This window comes from Pelophylax lessonae, assembly GCF_965119305.1.
Source record: "Pelophylax lessonae genome assembly, chromosome: 2".
Classification (NCBI taxonomy): domain Eukaryota; kingdom Metazoa; phylum Chordata; class Amphibia; order Anura; family Ranidae; genus Pelophylax; species Pelophylax lessonae.
In genome coordinates, this window is record NC_138769.1 from 654,170,432 (window position 1) to 654,190,948 (window position 20,517).

Consider the following 20,517-nt stretch of genomic DNA (forward strand, 5'->3'; position numbering starts at 1 on the left):
TACACTGGCAGGTCTCAGCCTTGCAAAGGGGGCAGTGCATGCTATAAATTCTGCAGGGTGCCCAAACTTTTGCAGATGCCATTTTTTTGTTTTCTGTAATTTTGAAAGTGTCAATAATGGAAATAAAATCTAACTTTTGTTGACATATTATAAGAATGTCTAATCTGTAATTTGATGCCTTTTGGCGATTTTTCCATCTTTCCTTGGCTTCTTTATGCACATTAATACAAATTATTACCTGGGGTGCCCAAACTTTCGATCACCACGGTATATGGCCAACAAGGACCAGCAACGTACTGGTATGTTGCTGGACTTTGAGTGGTTATACCAGAATGATGCCTGCAGGTTTACATATCATCTTGGTATCGTCTTTTTCAGCCAGTGGTTGGCTTTCATGTAAAAGCAATCCAAGCGGCTAATTAGCCACTAGACTTCTTTTACAAGCAGTGGAGTGGGGGGGGGGGGGGCGCCCCTCCCCCCGCCTTCCATGGTTTTCTCTGGCTCCCCTTGCCCACCCGGGAACCCGAGAATGCAGCTGTGGTTCCTCCAGCTGACCAATAGAGCTGATCGGAGACCAAAATGGCTCCAACCATCTCTATGGCCTAAGAAACTTGAAGCTACGAGCATTTCATGATTTTGGTTTCGCCGGATGTAAACTGCGCCCTTGGGAAATTGTAAAAGCATCTTATCACACGATCTTGGTGTGGTCAGATGCTTTAAGGGCAGAGAAGAGATCTAGAAGTATTTGCTAAGAAGCATGGTGAGTATTTTGCAGCTCTCATTTGTTTTAAAAATGAAGAAAGAGAAGGATAAGTAATTTTTTTTTTCTTTGTTCAATTTTCAAAACTTTGTGACAAAAAGCAAGATCTGTAAAATACTCAACATGCCTCTCAGCAAATAGCTTGGAGTGTCTACTTTCCATAAATGAGTCATTTGGGGGGTTTTGCGCTGTCTTGGCGTTTCATGGCCTCCTGTGATAGGTAGTGAGGAGTGAAATCAACAATTTACGCACTTAGAAAGCCTGACGGCAGTGATTGATTTTCGGGGTCCTGTACGCAGCTAGACTGCCAAAAAGTCTCACACATGGGGTATCCTTGTACTCAGGAGAAGCAGCAGAATGAATTTTGGGGTGTCATTCACATATACCCATGACATGTGTGAGCAATATATCATTTAAATGATAACTCTGTGTAAAAATAAAACATTAATTTTTTTTTTTCATTTTCACGAAACTTGTGGCAAAATATAAAATATTCTGTGGACTCAACATGCATTTAAGCAAATAGCTTGGGATGTCTATTTTCCAAAATGGGGTAATTTGGGGGGGGGGCACTATCTTGACATTTCAGGGCCTCTAAAACTGATAGGTAGCGGGGAAGTGAAATTAGCAACCTACCCCCTTTGAAATTCTGAAGGTGGTGATTGGTTTTCGGGGTTCCGTACACAGCTAGGCTCCCAAAAAGTCTCACACATGGGGTATCCCTGTACTCAGGAGAAGCAGCAGAATGTATTTTGGGGTGTAAATCCACATATACCCATGGCATGTGTAAGCAATAACATTGTGTAAACATTTTTATTTATTTTTTTTGTCATTTTTCAATTCACAAAAAATGAAATATTCAATGGGCTCAACATGCCTCTCAGCAAATTCCTTGGATTGTCTACTTTCCAAAAAGGGGGTAATCTGTACTGCCCTGCCATTTTAGTACCTCAAGAAATTAGATAGGCAGTCATAAACTAAAATCTGCGTAAATTCAAGTAAATGTACCATTGTTTGCAGAAGCTATTACTTTGGCGCAAACCAATAAATAAACGCTTTTTGAATTTTGCTCTGGTCAGGAAGGGGGTAAAACCTTCCAGAGCTAAAGTGGTTAAAGGGGTTGTAAAGTCAGAAGTTTTTTTTTTTTATCTTAATGCATTCTAAGCATTAAGATAAAAAACGGTCTGTGTGCAGCACCCCTCCCCTCCCCCCAATGTTTACCTGTACCCCCTCTCGATCCAGCGATGTCCACGACTATCTCAGCGGTCCAGGACTCCCCTGCTCATTGGCTAAGACACAGCAGTGACGCCATTGGCTCCCGCTGCTGTCAAAGTCAGTTAGCCAATGAGTAGGCTGTCAGTGTCTGATTGGATACACAGGGCTTGGCCTCAGCTCGGGTGCCCCCATAGCAAGCTGTTGGGCACTCAAAGGGAGGGAGGGGCCAGGAGAGCCGAAGAGGGACCTGAGAAGAGGAGGATCCAGGCGTTTGTTCTGTTTAAACCTCCCCCCTCCTGCAATGACAAAAAAAAAAAGCTTTCTTTCTGTATGAATTTTTCCTCCAGCTGTTCTGCCCTAGGCCTGGGTTTGCAGCCTCCTAGGATACTTGCATCACATCTCGCAGAAGGCTGCAGGACCAGGCATACAGAAGAGCCGGAGGGTGGGCATGGCATGTTCTTGCCAGCTGGCTGTCTGAATACGGTGCAGTGCAGGACCCAGAGTTTGCCACCCAACACTGGATTCCCCGTGCAGGTGAGTGTTTTGAAGATAGCCAGTCTACCTTCAAAACACTCACCTGCACGGGGACTGGAATTCCAGTCTACCTCAAACTATGCCTAAAAATGTCCCTTCCCCCCTCTTGTTACCTATCCTGCTTAACCACTTGCCTTCTGTGCACTTAAACCCCCTTCCCATCCAGACCAATTTTTAGCTTTCAGTGCTCTCACACTTTGAATGACAATTGCGCGGTCATGCTACACTGTACCCATATGAAATTTTTATCTTTTTTTTCACACAAATAGAGCTTTCTTTTGGTGGTATTTAATCATCTCTGGATTTTTTATTTTTTACAAAAAAAAAGAAAAAAGACAGAAAATTTTGAAAAAAAAAAGTTTTTCTTATTTTCTGCGAGTAAATTTTGAAAATAAATAAATTTTTCTCCTTCACTGATGTGCGCTGATGAGGCGGCACTGATGAGGTGGCACTTATGGGCACTGATGAGGTGGCACTGATGAGGAGGTACTAATATGCCGCACTGATGAGCACTGATAGGCGGCACTGAGAGGTGGCACTGCTGGGCACTGAGAGGCGGCACTGATGGACACTGGCGGGTGGCACTGATGAGCAGGCACTGACTGGCAGCACTATGGGCACTGATTGTGGGCACTGATGGCAGGCACTGTGGGCATTGATGGTGGGCAGTTAGTGTGTTTGGTGTACCTTGTGTAATCAGGGCACTGGTGATCAGTGCCCCGATTACATTTTTCTTTCTCTCTCCTTCCTCACACTGCAGTCTCTGTGTGAGGAAGGAGCGCTGGCGATGATCATATGTTTACATATGAGATCATCTCTCATTGGACGGTCCGATCACGTGGTGAATGGCCGCTGTGATTGGCCATTCACCACGATCTGTGATTGGCTGTGTCCAAGGGACACGGCCGACACAGATTTTCCCCGATGCGCGGGAGCGCACGGGGAGCCTGTGTCTGGGAGGCCGTTTAAAGACGGCCTCCCGAAAATGTGAGTCCGCGCTGCAGCCGTACTTCGGCTACAGCGCGGATGGGAGGTGGTTAAAAAAAAATGATGTGTGTCCATATCTATTTTTAGTCAGGTCACATGATCCTGAAGCTCCAGCTTCCCTGAATCAGTGAGCAGCAGGGAGAGGAGGGGGTGCCAACAATGGGTGGGAACCCCAGCAGCAGTGACAACATCCATAGGCTCCCAAGGGACCAGCTGTTGTTGGGGGTTTCCCCCTCTCCCCTGCAGGAGCCGCTCACCGACACAGGAGAGCTGGAGCTGCAGTTTCAGATCACTGGACTGGACTAAAAATGGGTAAGCACACACATCTTTTTTTTACGGGAGTTAAGTTGACCATAGACGGAGTGATTCATCGCTCGATTCTCCCATCTACACAGTCAGTGTTAATGAGGGATTCCCTCCTGTGGAACTATTGTGTTCTACCGGCGAGGTAAGCCGTCCTTGCTGGGAGAACAGAGTGATTATTGCTAGTGGCATAAGCCGCCACTGGCACTAATTGCATGAAAAATCAGAGAGGCTGGTTGTACCCAAGTTGATCAACTTGGGTATAATCTGCCTACCCATACATGGTTGGAATCTCAGCTGGTCCCTGCTGAACCAGCTGAGATTTGAATTGTCTATGACCGTTTAGGCAGCCGGAGGAAACATTTGTAAACACAGTAAGTTTTAGGTTGGAAGTTCGGCTTTAAACGTCTCGCAGATGTACTCCCCTGAAACTCTGAGGTGGTGACAGAATCTGTTTAGGCCAATAACTGAATAGACAGAACACTTTATAGGATGACTTTACTGGGCATGAAGCTCCTTGAACAACACACAAGTCCATACATATTTCATCTCGTAGAGCTGTCATCAGTTGTCAGGGGGAACTTCTATTCATCTCTATGATTAACACAGGTTCATGTATGGCACAGCATGCATTAGTACAGAGCTGTACACAGGCACACTGCTATGCAGAAACCCTCATTCATCATACAGACGTATGCTTAGAGCTGAGGTTAGTTGTCAGAGCTGTCTAAGGTTTGCAAATGTAAAGCCCATGGAGCTTCCTACCCTTGTAAAGGAACCTCAGCAGGTTGGCAGCTTCGTTTATATAAAAAAAAAAAAAAGCTCTCCGTTGTGAAAAAACCCTCAAGGGGAAAAATGTCAAACAAACACAACACAGAACCTCTAGTCTTACAAAGGATTTTATTTTATAAAATATAAACGTCATTTGCCTTCAGATGGACAATTAAAAAAAACATCTGCATGTGTATTGAATTTTTGCACTACATGAGAATGTGTTCCATGTGAGAATTTACAGCAGCCAGCAGGTTTTTCTTCGACGGATACATGACTGTTAAAGTTCCCTAGTAAACATGACCTCAGACTTGGGTGGGGTTTGATGTTCTCTCCCATGTCTGCTGTCACTGCCTATTCAGCAATAGCTTGCACATTAATAACTCCTCATTTCTTTATGCTGCATTATGAAAACATGGCCTGTTAAGGGGGGCCTGACTTTTTGGATGGACGTCTGCAATAACCAAAGCGTGTGGAAATCATTAGACGATGGTCACCCGCAGACTCCAGAAGTGGACGGATATGTGTGCCTGGAAATGTGGCATCCGAAACTCGCAGGAAGCAAACTAGATAAACTTGAATTTAACCATCTGACTGCCAGTGCTGGCTTGTCTTTTTCTAAATGACGCAGATATGGAGAGAGACAACATAAGTCCTAGAATGCCCTATTAGGGACGGGTGTCACCCCAGGTCTGCCACTTAAAAACAAATTGGGAGATTCTGGTTGCATTCCAGCTGTTAAGACACTACAGGTCCCATCATGCCATGTGACTACAGCCTCACTGATCTCTACAGTCCCAGTTATAGTTAACCCCCCTGCTGCAGAGAAGAACATGTCCAAGCTGGAAGATGACACCCTGGCATTGTACCAGAGTCCCTTCCAGACTACATTGCACGAATCTGCCTCTTTCTGGCTGGTGTGGTACTACAAATGTCACCATGACCCACCAGCTGCCATATCAGTCATGGATTACAGAGCTGCAGGACAGCTACACATACCAGCCAGAAAGTACACATCCCTGCCTGTGCCGACACTTCTCTTCCAGATATGATGGGGCCCTGGCTGCTGAGACCTGATGGGGCCACAGTCACCAAGATCTAAAGGGGTCCCGGCTGCCCAGGACTAAAGCTGGCCATACATGGATCAAAGTTCGTCCGGTTCAGCAGAGACTGGCTGAATTACGAACCATGCATGGGCAGGGAGGTTGTACAGAAGTCCATCTACAGGAGGACTTCTGTATACCCATCGCGTTGGATTTCACCTGCTCAATCAGTGCTGTAGGCCCTCAACCCTGGCCTACAGGGCACACTAACAGGCCAGATTTTAGGTATCACCTTGGGAAGATGCAGACTAGAGTACTGCAATCACTGAGCAGCAAATGATATCACCTGGGATGAATTTCAGTTATCTTGAAAATCTGGCCTGTTAGTGTGCCCTGTAGGCCAGGGTTGAGGACCACTGCTGTAGGCTATAACCAGCACGCTGGTCAGTGTATTCTGACTGCAGGGAAGTCTCACAATAGCTCAGTGGGTTGGATTTCCACTTCCACTTTGAGGGTATGGCTGGGGAAATGGGAGTCCCTTTTTTTCATTCAACTTGGGCTGCCTTTAGCAGAACTAAAGGGATCCTTAGGGCTAGTAAATATAGAGGAAAAGATCATCGCTACTACCGGCCAGCCCAGGTGAATAAAAAATAAAGAGCGGCCTCAGCCTGAGGGCAAGTGGTGTGGCAGAGACATGTAGGCTGAAGCTGGTCAGTAGTGGTCGATCCTGTTATTTACATTTACTAGCTCTCTGGATTGGTATCAGGATAAGCCTGCACCCCATGTTCTGGGACACAGGGATACCATTTCACCACCACTTTGAGCGGCGCCAAAAGGTCGCAGTGATAAAAAGGGATCCTTACCTTTCCTTCATCAGTCCCTGTCCCTCGCCTGCATAGTCTTCTGTGTGGCCGTCTTGGACCACAGCACAGGATAATGTCATTCTTGCACATGAGCCACTCATCCCAGGACACAGGGATTGGCCTGGGGCTGTAAGCTAAGCTGCGCAGATCAGTTTCCGTTCCAGAGATCACTGCAGGCAGTGCACATTACTTCAGGAAGGACATTGCATGTCTCTCATGCAATAATAACCTGTCTGCTCACAGTCTGAAGTAACCATGACTTCAGTTCCACCTTAAGGGGCCTCAGCTGCCTAAGTCTAAAGTGGACCCCAGTTTATCAAATATAAAGGAACCCCCAAATCTAGGGCTAGGTTCACATATAGGGTGGCACAGTGGTGTAGTGGTTAGCTCTTTCACCTAGCAGCAGAGGGTCGCTGGTTCAAATCCCAACCACGACACTACCTGCCTGGAGTTTGCATGTTCTCCCTGTGCCTGCGTGGGTTTCCTCCCACACTCCAAAGACATGCTGGTAGGTTAATTGGATCCTGTATAAAAATTGGTCCTACTATGTATGTATGAATGCGAGTTAGGGACCTTAGATTGTAAGCTCCTTGAGGGCAGGGACTGATGTGAATGTGTAATGTATATGTAAAGCACTGCGTAAATTGACAGCGCTATATAAGTACCTGAAGTAAATATATATATATATATATATAGGTTGGGCACAAATGCATGTTCTTGGCCTGCAGACAAAATGTGCTGCTCTTTATCAGATGTGTGGGGGGCCATTAGTTCCTAATGCCCCCCCCCCCCCCATGCATCAGAAAATACAGCTTGTATTTGCATGTGCAAAACCTCATGGTGCAGTTCTTTTATTTATTTTTTTAGGGACTTTTTCTCTGCATTTCTCGCAGGTACAACTCTGCCCATGCAGAACTTAGATGAAAGGGACCCCTGTTGACCAAACCTTTAGGGTCCCAGTTATCCAAATCTAAAGGGCCCTGGCTGCCCAAAACATAAAGGACCCCAGTTATATCTAAAGGGCTCCTTAAAACCAAACCTTAAAAGGCCTGTTATAGCCAAAGGGCTCCTGCTAACTAAACTTTAAAGGGCCCCAGTTATCCAAATCTAAAGGGCCCCAGTTAGATCTTAAGTGCCCCGGCTGCCCAAACCATAAAGGGCCCCAGTTATATCTAAAGTACATCAGCTGCCCAAACCTTAAAGGCCCCAGTTATATCTGAAATGCTACTGCTTACCAAACATTAAAGGGCCCCGGCTGCCCGTACCTTAAAGCAGTGGTTCTCAATTCCGGTCCTCGGGACCCACTAACAGGCCAGATTTTAAGTATTACCTTGGGTGATGCAGACTAGAATACTGCAATCACTGAGCAGCAAATGAGATCACCTGTGATGTAATTTAGTTATCTTGCAAACCTGGCCTGTTGGTGGGTCCCGAGGACCGGAGTTGAGAACCACTGCCTTAAAGGACCCAGTTATAACTAAAAGGCATCAGCTGCACAAACCTTAAAGGTCGTACATTAGATCTAAAGGTCTCCTGCTTACCAAACCTTAAAGGGACCCAGTTAAATCTAAGCCCATAATGCTTCAATAAAAAGGGATCCCAGATGCCAATACTGGGAAGGGCCCCCGCCTGCCAGGTGTGAAGGGTCCCTGGTTGCCCAGATGTGAAGGGCTCCTGGTTGCTCACATGTGAAGGGTCCCTGGTTGCTCACATGTGAAGGGTCCCTGGTTGCTCAGATGTAAAGGGCCCCAGGTTGCTCAGATGTAAAGGGCCCCAGGTTGCTCAGATGTAAAGGGCCCCAGGTTGCTCAGATGTAAAGGGCCCCAGGTTGCTCAGATGTAAAGGGCCCCAGGTTGCTCAGATGTGAAGGGCCCCAGGTTGCTCAGATGTGAAGGGCCCCTGGTTGCTCAGATGTGAAGGGTCCCTGGTTGCTCACATGTGAAGGGTCCCTGGTTGCTCACATGTGAAGGGTCCCTGGTTTCTCCCATGTGAAGGGTCTCTGGTTGCTCAGATGTAAAGGGCCCCAGGTTGCTCAGATGTAAAGGGCCCCAGGTTGCTCAGATGTGAAGGGCCCCTGGTTGCTCAGATGTGAAGGGCCCCTGGTTGCTCAGATGTGAAGGGTCCCTGGTTGCTCAGATGTGAAGGGTCCCTGGTTGCTCAGATGTTAAGGGTCCCAGGTTGCTCAGATGTGAAGGGCCCCTGGTTGCTCCCATGTGAAGGGTCCCTGGTTTCCCAGATGTGAAGAGACCCCAAGTTGCTCACATGTGAAGGGCCCCTGGTTGCTCACATGTGAAGGGTCCCTGGTTGCTAACATGTGAAGGGTCCCTGGTTGCTCACATGTGAAGGGTCCCTGGTTGCTCACATGTGAAGGGTCCCTGGTTGCTCACATGTGAAGGGTCCCTGGTTGCTTACATGTGAAGGGTCCCTGGTTGCTAACATGTGAAGGGCCCCTGGTTGCTCACATGTGAAGGGCCCCTGGTTGCTCACATGTGAAGGGCCCCTGGTTGCTCACATGTGAAGGGCCCCTGGTTGCTCACATGTGAAGGGCCCCTGGTTGCTCACATGTGAAGGGTCCCTGGTTGCTAACATGTGAAGGGCCCCTGGTTGCTAACATGTGAAGGGCCCCTGGTTGCTCACATGTGAAGGGCCCCTGGTTGCTCACATGTGAAGGGCCCCTGGTTGCTCACATGTGAAGGGCCCCTGGTTGCTCACATGTGAAGGGCCCCTGGTTGCCCAGATATGAAGAGACCCCCAAGTTGCTCACATGTGAAGGGCCCCTGGTTGCTCACATGTGAAGGGCCCCTGGTTGCCCAGATGTGAAGAGACCCCAAGATGCTCACATGTGAAGGGCCCCTGGTTGCCCAGATGTGAAGGGCCCTTGGTTGCTCGGATATGAAGGGCCCCTGGTTGCTCCCATGTGAAGGGCCCCTGGTTGCTCTAACCTGCCCAGTCCGATCATTATATAAACAGGAGGAAAGCTCGAGCCCCCTCTCAGGATCTGTGGCCCCCCAGGAGAGCTGTGTTTCTATTGGTTGTCATTTTCCTGGCTCTGGAGGGCCCAAGTAGCTGCCATTACACAGCACTCTATATATATATATATATATATATATATATATATATATATATATATATAGTCCCCCAATGTAAGGAGGACACACTCCCTGATGACCCCTTTATAGTTGGGCCCCCGCTCTTCTTATTTCTCCTTCATACTGGGAGGCCATGGCCGGCCTCAGCCTATAGGACACAGGCTCCCGCATTCAAGGACACTGCGGCCGGTACGGAGGGGTGACCCATGCATACAACATACACCGTCTGGGTGACTCAGGGCGGCTCTAGCAGCATGAACCATCATCCTCCCCCTCCGTCGCTCCACCGACGACTAAAAGAAAAATCACCAACGACGACGCCCGTTATAGACAAGAGAAGAGGAGGAAAAAATATGCGCGGTCACGCAAAAGTCCCTCCCCTTCCCAGCCGCACGCTTTAACACCTCCCTCGCCAGCAGGGGCGCGCCGACCTCTACAGCCACTCAGAGCGGACCCGGCCGCGACACGGTTACGCGCGCGCCCCCCTCCTCCCGGGCCAATGAGCGGCGGGCTCTAGCTTGGTCACGTGACGAGCCCTGACGTAAGAGGGCTTTTTTTTTCTTTTTTTTTTTACTAGGAACCCGCGGAGGCCCCTCCCGCCCGCCTTAAAAAGCCGCGAGTGCGAAAGGAAGCGCTCAGTAGAGGGAGACAGAGGCTGCGAGAGGGGGAAGTAGTGCTGAACTCATTCAAACTTCTGTCACATCCACCGAGGGAGGGAGAAGAGTACCGGTGGGGGGAAGGGGGTTATAAACAAGGCAGTCCGGCCTACAAACAGCACACTGAGCCCCCGGGCCTCCCTGTACAGAGACATATGACCGGCCACCCCCGATAAACGCCACACGGCTGTCACACAAAGAGGAGATGGGGCACATAGGCTGAGAGTGTCAGGCCTCCCCCCCCCTCCTCTCTCCCTCCACCATCCTCCTCCCCTCCCCCCCCCTGTACCGGCAGCACTATGCCCATCTTACTCTTCCTGCTAGACACGTCCGCGTCCATGAACCAGCGCACCCACCTGGGCACTACCTACCTGGACATAGCTAAGGGCGCTGTAGAGACGTTCATGAAGGTATAGTACCGGAACACAGCGCCCCCACAGGACCGGGGAAGAAGTGCAGCTCACTGTGTACTCTATGTGTTGTACTCATCACCCCCTCCCCTCTCTCTTCTCTCTTCCCCCAGCTCCGGTCTCGGGATCCCGCCAGCAGAGGAGACAGGTACATGCTGGTCACCCTGGAGGAGCCCCCGTATGGGATCAAGGTATGACAACCGCCGCACACACCGCCAGGAACATAGCTGACACCCTGCAAGGCACTATGGGAGTGGAGAGGGGGGGGGGGTGTCTGCTTGGATCAGGGCCTGGAGGACTACACATGGACCACAGTCCTCCCAACTTCTGCAACAGCTGGCAGGGATCACTCCTAGCACAGCTGTCACTGCATGGAGGGCCCTTTAATCACACTGTGTCTGTAGGGGGGGAGGGTTAGACCCCCTGTCAGGCGTTATCACCTTCCGGGGGATCCGCTGGGCCCGTGTCCGATGAGCAGCCGCCTCTTAGGGCTGGGGTCACCCCGTTCTCACATGGCCTATTCTTGTGACAGCTCGCTCATTACAGTGAGCTGATGGATGCACAAAGTGCAGCAGGCGGTAGCATGCATGTTTAGGGCGCCGTTACCCTAGGATTGTCCCCTCATCCCTTTAAAACCGAACACATATTAATTACACAGGTTCCGTGGCTGATTAAGCTGGTAATTAAACTCGGGGCCTTAGGGTCCTTTCACACAGGCGGACCGTTCAGATCCGCCTGTCCGTTTTTTTTGGTGGATCTGAACGGTCCCCCCATGCATCCCTATGGGGCAGCGGAGACATGTCCGCTGACATCCGATCCGTCAAATCTGGACGGATGGAAACCCTATTTTCCATCCGTCCAGCGTATCGGATGAGAACGGGTCGATGGTCTGTTCCCATCCGATTTCCCCCATAGAGATGCATGGGGAACTGACAGCTGTGTCTCCGCACACAGAGCGGAGACACAGCTGTCCTCCTGCTGCTCAGCAGGGGGATCGGCGGCTCTATCCCCCGCTGAGAAAAACAGAATCCGTCCAACGGACGGATAGTGTGAAAGGGGCCTTAGAGTCCTTTTACACTGCGCACCGCCCGACGAGGTCCGTTCTGCTCAGCGGGGGATCAACTAGCCGATCCCCGCTGAGCAGGCAGATGACAGCTCCGTCTCCACTCTGTGTGCAGAGACAGAGCTGTCAGATCCCCGCTGTCCTCTGTGGGGGGATCGGATGAGAACGGACCGCCTGTCTGTTCTCATCCGATCCTCCAGACATATGGAAAAATAGGGTTTCCATCAGTCTGGATTTCACAGACAGGATCGGAATTAGATAGCAGTGGGTGTCAGCAGAGATGTCTCCTCTGACATCCGCTGCCCCATAGGGATGCATGGAGCATCCAATCAGGTCTGCCTGAAAAACTGACAGGCAGATGGGATCGGATCGCCCGTGTGAAAGGGGCATTACGTGCATTAATTTAGCCTCAGAACCTGTGTAATTCTCATGTGTTCGGGTTTAAGCTCTTCTTCACACTGAGGGTGGGTTTACTATCGTGAGTTTAGCTGAACTCGCGCAATTTCAAACCCGCATGTCAGTGTGTAGGGGGGGAGGTGGAGGGTTAGACCCCCTGTCAGGTCTTAACACCGTCCGGGGGTTTTACTGGGCCCGTGTCCGATGAGCAGCCGCCTCTTAGGGCTGGGGTCACCCCGGTATTGCACGTCCTATTTTTGACAGCCCATTAATTTCAGTGAGCTGACGGATGCACAAAAAGTGCAGTGTACCAAGCATTTTGGGGGCTGCGAAAGCACGTTTAGGGCGCCGTTAACCATAGGGTTGCCACCTCATCCCTTTAAAACCGAACACATATTAATTACACAGGTTCCGTGGCTGATTAAGCTGGTAATTAAACTCACTCGGTGCCTTACCTGCGTTAATTTAGCCTCAGAACCTGTGTGATTCTGTGTTTGGTTTAAGTCTGGGTTCACACTGTGGGTGGGTTTGAAATCGTGCGAGTTCAGCTGAACACGCACAATTTCCAACCTGCAAATCAGTGCGAGTTTTGGGGACGATTCTATAGACATCTGTGTGGGTTCATGCACAGATGTCTATTGAAATCGCCCCCAAGGTCACCAAAAGTTGTGCAGAAACTACTTTTGGGAATCGGCGTGGTGTCGCAATTATTCAGGCAATGCTGTTACAGGCAATAGACCCGGATTTGGAATGCGAGTTGCCACATCAAATTGGCCTGAGGTGAACAGGGGCTTGAGGGATGAGATGGCGACCCTAGTTAACCAATGATGGCACCCACGTGCCTCTAAAAATTACACTGCCTTTGGTGTGAGGGTGACTTCATGCTGATCAGCTATGCTTTGACTGCATCGCAGTGTGCCTGCAGGTTTGGTGTCGTTCTTCGCCATAGGCTTCTACTATCACGTCCCGTGTTTTTTCTAAAAGCGGCTCAAAATTCCTGCAAAATGCACCAAAATCGCAGAACGTAATAGAAGTCTGGGAAAAAGCGCAGTTCAACCCGCACCAAAACCAACATCACTGCTGCAGCAGAAGGTACAGGTCTAAGCAGGTTTCATGTTAACCCCTTGCAGCCCATGTAACGTGTGCATGCCAGAAAAGAGGTTGGCATAAATGCCCTTATGAGTTGCTGGGGGGGGCAGTGTTTCAGTGCTGAGAGTGTGCTCACTGTGCACTCCCAGCACAGAGACGGCCTGAACAAAAAAATTTGAGCTCGCTGTACAAAAAAATTTGAGCTCGCTGGACCAATTATCGGCACTGCCGATATGCACTTTCCCCGATATATCAGAATTGGCCCCTGAGGTTACCGATATTTCGGGAAAGTGCTTGTACCGGAGTGATGCCTGCAGCTAGAGGCATCACCCTAGTACCAGCGTCCATAGCCGACGGTCGGCTGTCTTGTAATGACAACCGATGCGGCTGAGAAGCCTCACGGCTGTCATTACAAGGAGCTGGATGGAACGTCCCCCCGCGCCGCCTTCCGTGGCTTGCCCGGATCTCCTGTCCCACCGGGCATCCTACCTGCACGGCCGTGTAATACCCGATCAAAGCCGCATTGGGCTCTGATTGGGTCTCCATGTAAAAAACCCGGAAGTGATGTCATGACAGATTAAAAAAAATGACAGCATTCAAACAGCCAAACTTGATGTTTTGAATGCTTTTCAGTGCCGAGGAGGGGTTTGGGGTCTTTTAGACTCCCAGATCCCTCCACAAGGAGCACCTGTGAAAAAAAAAAAAAAAAAACATTTTTTTTACATGTCCAAAATATCGGCCGATACCGATATCCGATGACCAAAATATCAGTATCGGCATTAAAAAAAACTATATTGGTCAATTAATACTAAATGTGCGATATAAAAGTATAGTAATGGTGATAGGGTGGACAGATATGCAGAGTGATCTGATAACCAACACACACTTATTTATGCAACATGATTTGACAACCAACACTCGCATACAGTGGATATAAAAAGTCTTCACACCCCTGGTAAAATGTCAGGTTTCTGTAATGTAAAAAAATGAGACAAAGATAAATAATTTCACAACTTTTTCCACCTTTAATGTGACCTCCAAACTGTACAACTCAGTAGATTAACAAATTGAAATCTTTTAGGTGAAGGGAAGTAGAAATAAAAAAACTAAAATGGTTGCATAAGTGTGCACACCCCTAAAAACGAATACTTTGTTGGAGCACCTTTTGATTTCATTACAGCACTGTCTTTTTGGGTATGAGTATCAGCATGGCGCATCTTGACTTGGCAATATTTGCCCACACTTCTTTGCAAAAACAATCCAAATCTGTCAGATTGCGAGGACATCTCCTGTGCACAGCCCTCCTCAGATCACCCCACAGATTTTCAATTGGATTCAGGTCTGGGCCATTCCAAAACTTTAATCATCTTCTAGTGAAGCCATTCTTTTGATTTGGATGTATTCTTTGGGTCGTTGTCATGCTGAAAGATGAAGTTCCTCTTCATGTTCAGCTTTCTAGCAGAAGCTTGAAGGTTTTGTGCCAATATTGACTGGTATTTGGAACTGTTCATATTTCTCTCTACCTTGACTAAGGCCCCTGTCCCAGCTGAAGAAAAACAGCCCCAAAGCATGATGCTGCCACCACCATGCTTCACTGTGGGTATGGTGTTCTTTTGGTGATGTGCAGTGTTGTTTTTGCGCCAAATATATCTTTTGGAATTATGGCTAAAAACTTCAACTTTGGTATCATCAGACCATAACAGTTTTTCCCACATGCTTTTGGGAGACTTCAGATGAGTTTTTGCAAAATTTAGCTGGGTTTGGATGTTTTTCTTCGTAAGAAAAGGCTTCCCTCTTGCCACTCTACCCCATAGCCCAGACATATGAAGAATATGGGAGATTATCACATGTACCACACAGCCAGTACTTGCCAGATACTCCCGCAGCTCCTTTATTGTTGCTATAGGCCTCTTGGCAGACTCCCTAAAAAGTTTTCTTCTTGTCTTTTCATCAATTTTGGAGGGACGTCCCATTCTTGGTAATGTCACTGTTGTGCCATATTATCTCCACTTGATAATAACTGTGTTCCGTGTTATATCTAATGCCCTGGAAATTCTTTTGTACCTTTCTCCTGACTGATACCTTTTTACAATGAGATCCCTCTGATGCTTTGGAAGCTCTCTGCTGGCCATGGCTTTTGCTGTAGGATGTGACTAAAGCTACACACTATACAATTTTCTTTAGATTTTTTCCTTTAGACTTACCAAAACCATATAATATGAAGTCAGACCTGAACGCTTTCAATTTGTATGCAATGAGGCAGGCCCTTGCTCTACATAGTTGAAGGTAAATCTAAAGGAAATCTACCAACAAATCTTGTATAGTGTGTATCCAGCTTTAGAAAATGTCAGCAAAGACCTACTAGAACAGCTGAACTTTATTTGGGGTTAATCAGAGGCACTTTAAATAATGGCAGGTGTGTACTAACTCCTATCTAATGTGAATATGAATGAAATTGCTTTATTCTGAACACAGCTACATCCCCAGTTATAAGAGGCTCTGCCCCCCCCCCCTCCTAAAAGATTTCTGTTTGTTTTTCAATTGAGTTGTACAGTTTGGAGGTCACATTAAAGGTGGAAAAAGTTGTGAAATTATTTCTTTCTTATTTTTTTTTTTTTTTTACATCAAAGAAACTTGTCATGTTAACAGGGGTGTGTAGACTTTTTATATCCACTGTATATACGCAACATGATCTGATCACCAACACACAGTTCAACATGATTTGACAACCAACACATACATATACATGCAACCTGATCTGACCACCAACGCATACGTGCAGCCTGATCTGACTGCCAACGCATACGTGCAGCCTGATCTGACTGCCAACGCATACGTGCAGCCTGATCTGACTGCCAACGCATACGTGCAGCCTGATCTGACTGCCAACGCATACGTGCAGCCTGATCTGACTGCCAACGCATACGTGCAGCCTGATCTGACTGCCAACGCATACGTGCAGCCTGATCTGACTGCCAACGCATACGTGCAGCCTGATCTGACTGCCAACGCATACGTGCAGCCTGATCTGACTGCCAACGCATACGTGCAGCCTGCTCTGACTGCCAACGCATACGTGCAGCCTGCTCTGACTGCCAACGCATACGTGCAGCCTGCTCTGACTGCCAACGCATACGTGCAGCCTGCTCTGACTGCCAACGCATACGTGCAGCCTGATCTGACTGCCAACGCATACGTGCAGCCTGATCTGACTGCCAACGCATACGTGCAGCCTGATCTGACTGCCAACGCATACGTGCAGCCTGATCTGACTGCCAACGCATACGTGCAGCCTGCTCTGACTGCCAACGCATACGTGCAGCCCGATCTGACTGCCAACGCATACGTGCAGCCTGCTCTGACTGCCAACGCATACGTGCAGCCTGCTCTGACTGCCAACGCATACGTGCAGCCTGCTCTGACTGCCAACGCATACGTGCAGCCTGCTCTGACTGCCAACGCATACGTGCAGCCTGATCTGACTGCCAACGCATACGTGCAGCCTGATCTGACTGCCAACGCATACGTGCAGCCTGATCTGACTGCCAACGCATACGTGCAGCCTGATCTGACTGCCAACGCATACGTGCAGCCTGCTCTGACTGCCAACGCATACGTGCAGCCCGATCTGACTGCCAACGCATACGTGCAGCCTGATCTGACCGCCAACGCATACGTGCAGCCTGATCTGACCGCCAACGCATACGTGCAGCCTGATCTGACCGCCAACGCATACGTGCAGCCTGATCTGACCGCCAACGCATACGTGCAGCCTGATCTGACCGCCAACGCATACGTGCAGCCTGATCTGACCGCCAACGCATACGTGCAGCCTGATCTGACCGCCAACGCATACGTGCAGCCTGATCTGACCGCCAACGCATACGTGCAGCCTGATCTGACCGCCAACGCATACGTGCAGCCTGATCTGACCGCCAACGCATACGTGCAGCCTGATCTGACCGCCAACGCATACGTGCAGCCTGATCTGACCGCCAACGCATACGTGCAGCCTGATCTGACCGCCAACGCATACGTGCACCCTCATCTCAGCGCCAACGCATACGTGCACCCTCATCTCAGCGCCAACGCATACGTGCACCCTCATCTCACCGCCAACGCATACATCAACGTGATCTGACCACTAGCACATAAATATATGTGAACACTTGACTTCCCAGGGGTTTGGGGGTGATGGAAATTGGAGTAACATTTCTGACTTGCTTTAGGCCCCCCAACCACACACCTTTTTGAAAAATTGACACGTGGGCATTTTCTATGCCTATAGATATGACATCATCACCTTCTAAGGAGACTATCCTCTAATGCTTATGCCCAGTAGAATTAGATGTCCAGCCAAAACTTTTTCTTTGTGTTAGATCAAGTAGGGAATGAGTGAAACCTCTGTTAGGTTTTTACTTCTATTCAAGCCTCCTTTACAGAGTTTCTCCCTAACAATGGTTTCACCAGGCAGGAAGTGAGTGAAGATCTTCAACAGATGGCAATAAGAAGTTGACAGCAACTTTATTCTCCCTTCCCAATTCTACAAAAAAAATGGATTTCTCCCCACTTCCTGTCATGTGAAACCGCTGCTGTTGGGACAGTAAGGCTACATTCACACCAGGAACCGAAGCGATTGCAAAGGAAATTTAAAACAAAGAGCCACCTGAACCTCCTTTTCTCGGGTCCCCCGCTAATGCTCCTGGCTCCTCCTATCTGTCCAGTGCCCCCAGGGGAAGCCGCTTCCCATGGAGTCACGTGTGTGCTTGCTCTTAAACCCCGCTGCTGTGTTCATTGACATACTAGGATTCAGCCCCCCCCCCCACTCCCTCGTCACTGTAGTTGATTGACAGGAGAGGGATTCAGTGGCTCCTGCTGCTATCATTCTGCCCAATGAGGAGGGAGAGAGCGGCAAGAGCTGCTGCTCTTGTACATTTCGCTGGATCAAACTCTGGTAAGAATAAAGGGCAGGGGGAATTCTGCAGCAGAGAAGGTTTTATACCTTAATGCATAGAATGCGTTAAGGTAAAAAAAAACCTTGAGGCTTTAGAACCACTTTAAGGCTATTTGCTGCTGGTTGCAGGTAATCGCCAGCTTTGCAAAGAGCCGCCAATAGGTGTACCTCCTGGTGACCATTCATTAGTGAACGGGGCTGGTGACTGCAACTACCCGCTGAGATCCACAGGAGGAGTCGCTGACTCCTGTCGCTACTATTCTCACCAGCCCTAATCACCTTTGTGGATGTAGCCTGAGGGGCCATTCACACTGATGCCATTTTTTTTTTATGTGTTACCGCAATACATATTAACGTATGAGCTGCAGTAGCGGTCAAGGCATGTGCCATCCATTGTGTTTTCCTGTTGAGTGTCCTGCAAGCCTGTTAAAAATGATTAGGCTGCTGTCGCTCAGTACGCAGGTAATGCACAATGCATAGTGTGAGCGGCCCTTTAGTAATAGGAATTCCTTACAACAGAGCTTGGTTAGCAGTTTTAACAAGAATGCTTTCTAATTGTTGTTCACTATTCAAACTAAAAATTTGTGGCTGGACTTAAACTTTGAGTACCGGTCATAAGGAAGATTGGGAAGATACTGCATTTTTGACCTAAAAATTTCAAAACTCTGCAGGCCTGCACAGAAAAGGTATACATTACCCCCTAATTTCTTTTTACTTCTAGAAAATCACTAGAGGTGACCTCAGCCTGATATTTGTTGTATCTGTGGACTACCTGACCTCACACACACATTGTTCTGTCTTCTAAATATGCATAATGGTTTCAAATATCATAGCCCTGTAGTTTACATTCCTTTAAATGAGAGGGTTGTTTCGCTTTGCACACTCTAAATGCTGGCAGACTGAGAGGAGAGGCAAGTTTGTCTTCAGGATTCCTCTTATACCGTGGCTCAGAGGCATGAGACTGCTAAATAACAGTGGAAAATTTATAGTATAGTTTAAACAATTTCCATTATTATTTTCTATAATATTATACAGGATTTATATAGTGCCACCAGTTTGCACAACACTTTACAACACGAGGGCAGACAATACAGTTACAATACAATTCAACACAGGAGAAATCAGAGGGCCCTGCTCATTACAGCTTACAATCTAGAAGGGGGGAGGGACAAGTGAAACAAAAGGTAATAACTGTGGGGGATGAGCTGATGGAGAAAATTTAAAATACAGTTGTTGGGTGATTTATATTTGATATATTTGATTTCACCTTTTTACAATCTTTGTTGCATGACAGTACTGCTGATCTTCTGCAGATTCTTTGCAGACACCTGCTGTCTACACATGCACTCCAGCGATGGCTGCATGGCATTTCTCAGGGCGGGATTCTTGATGAAGACAACAGAGGACCCTACCCGTGGAATGTGTGTTGAAACAGCCAGTTGTAGTCTACATGAAAAGCAAATATAGCAGGGTGGTAATGCAGAAGCATAATAGGCAGACAGGGAGGGAGCATTATCACTTTATAACAGGAAGTGCCTGACCCATGTTTCTTCATGGTAAAATTACCAGGTATTTTAAATCTTCAGGTTTTAAAAGATTGTTCAAAAAATGTGTCCGATTTTTATGATGGTGGATTTGGCAGACATTACAATGTAAGATTGAAGCTAGTCGGACACGGCTCAATTTTTCTCCAATTCAGCTTGCGGGCTGAATGATAAAGTCAGTTGATTTCCCCATCCACACTAGACCCTATCAATGGAGGAATCTCCACTGCCAGCTATTGTATTCAGACAGCCACAGTACCTGTGACTGTCTGAATACGTGAACAGTGGCTGCATCTGGTAGGTGATCATTTTTTCACCTGGCTCAGTCAATATTGAAATACGTTCTTGTTCAACTAGGTCAGAGGTCTTTAAACTTTCTAAACAAAGGGCCAGTGTACTGTCCTTCAGGCTTTAGAGGGGCTACACTGTGACCTTTTGGAGTAAACAATACCCCGATCTTGGTGTCGGTGAGAGGAATGGTGCCCAATTAATGGTGCCCGATCAATGGTGTCAGTGAGAGGAATGGTGCCCCATTTAGTGTGTCTGTGCGGAGGAATGGTGCTCTAAGGGCTGGATAAAGGCGAACAAAGGACCACACCTGCCCCTGGGCCACAGTTCAGAGACTACTAAGCTAGTTGGTGCCAGCAGGGCCACCCATGGTCTAAATTTCAACTGGTTTAGCAGGAATCGGCCAAAATCCGAGCTGTCTATGATCAGTCTAATTCGGCCAGGTGCACAGATGAGGGTTTATGGCTAATAAAGGAGATTGCGGGTATGTTGTGTCTTCGGTTAGGGAGGACCTTAACTTTGAAAAGTTTTACTTTAAAATAGTAATAAAAC

General features: G+C 48.1%; 1 protein-coding gene across 1 annotated transcript in view; it reads left to right on the forward strand.

The window, feature by feature from the left end:
* The first annotated feature begins 10,182 nt into the window (after window positions 1–10,182).
* Window positions 10,183–20,517, forward strand: part of INTS6 (integrator complex subunit 6) — an 84,653-nt gene continuing 74,318 nt past the window's right edge. Inside the window, exons 1-2 of the mRNA XM_082247768.1 lie at window positions 10,183–10,631; window positions 10,745–10,822. Coding sequence (XP_082103894.1) covers window positions 10,521–10,631; window positions 10,745–10,822 — 189 coding nt within the window. The 5' untranslated portion in view covers window positions 10,183–10,520. The remainder of the gene's footprint in view (window positions 10,632–10,744; window positions 10,823–20,517) is intronic.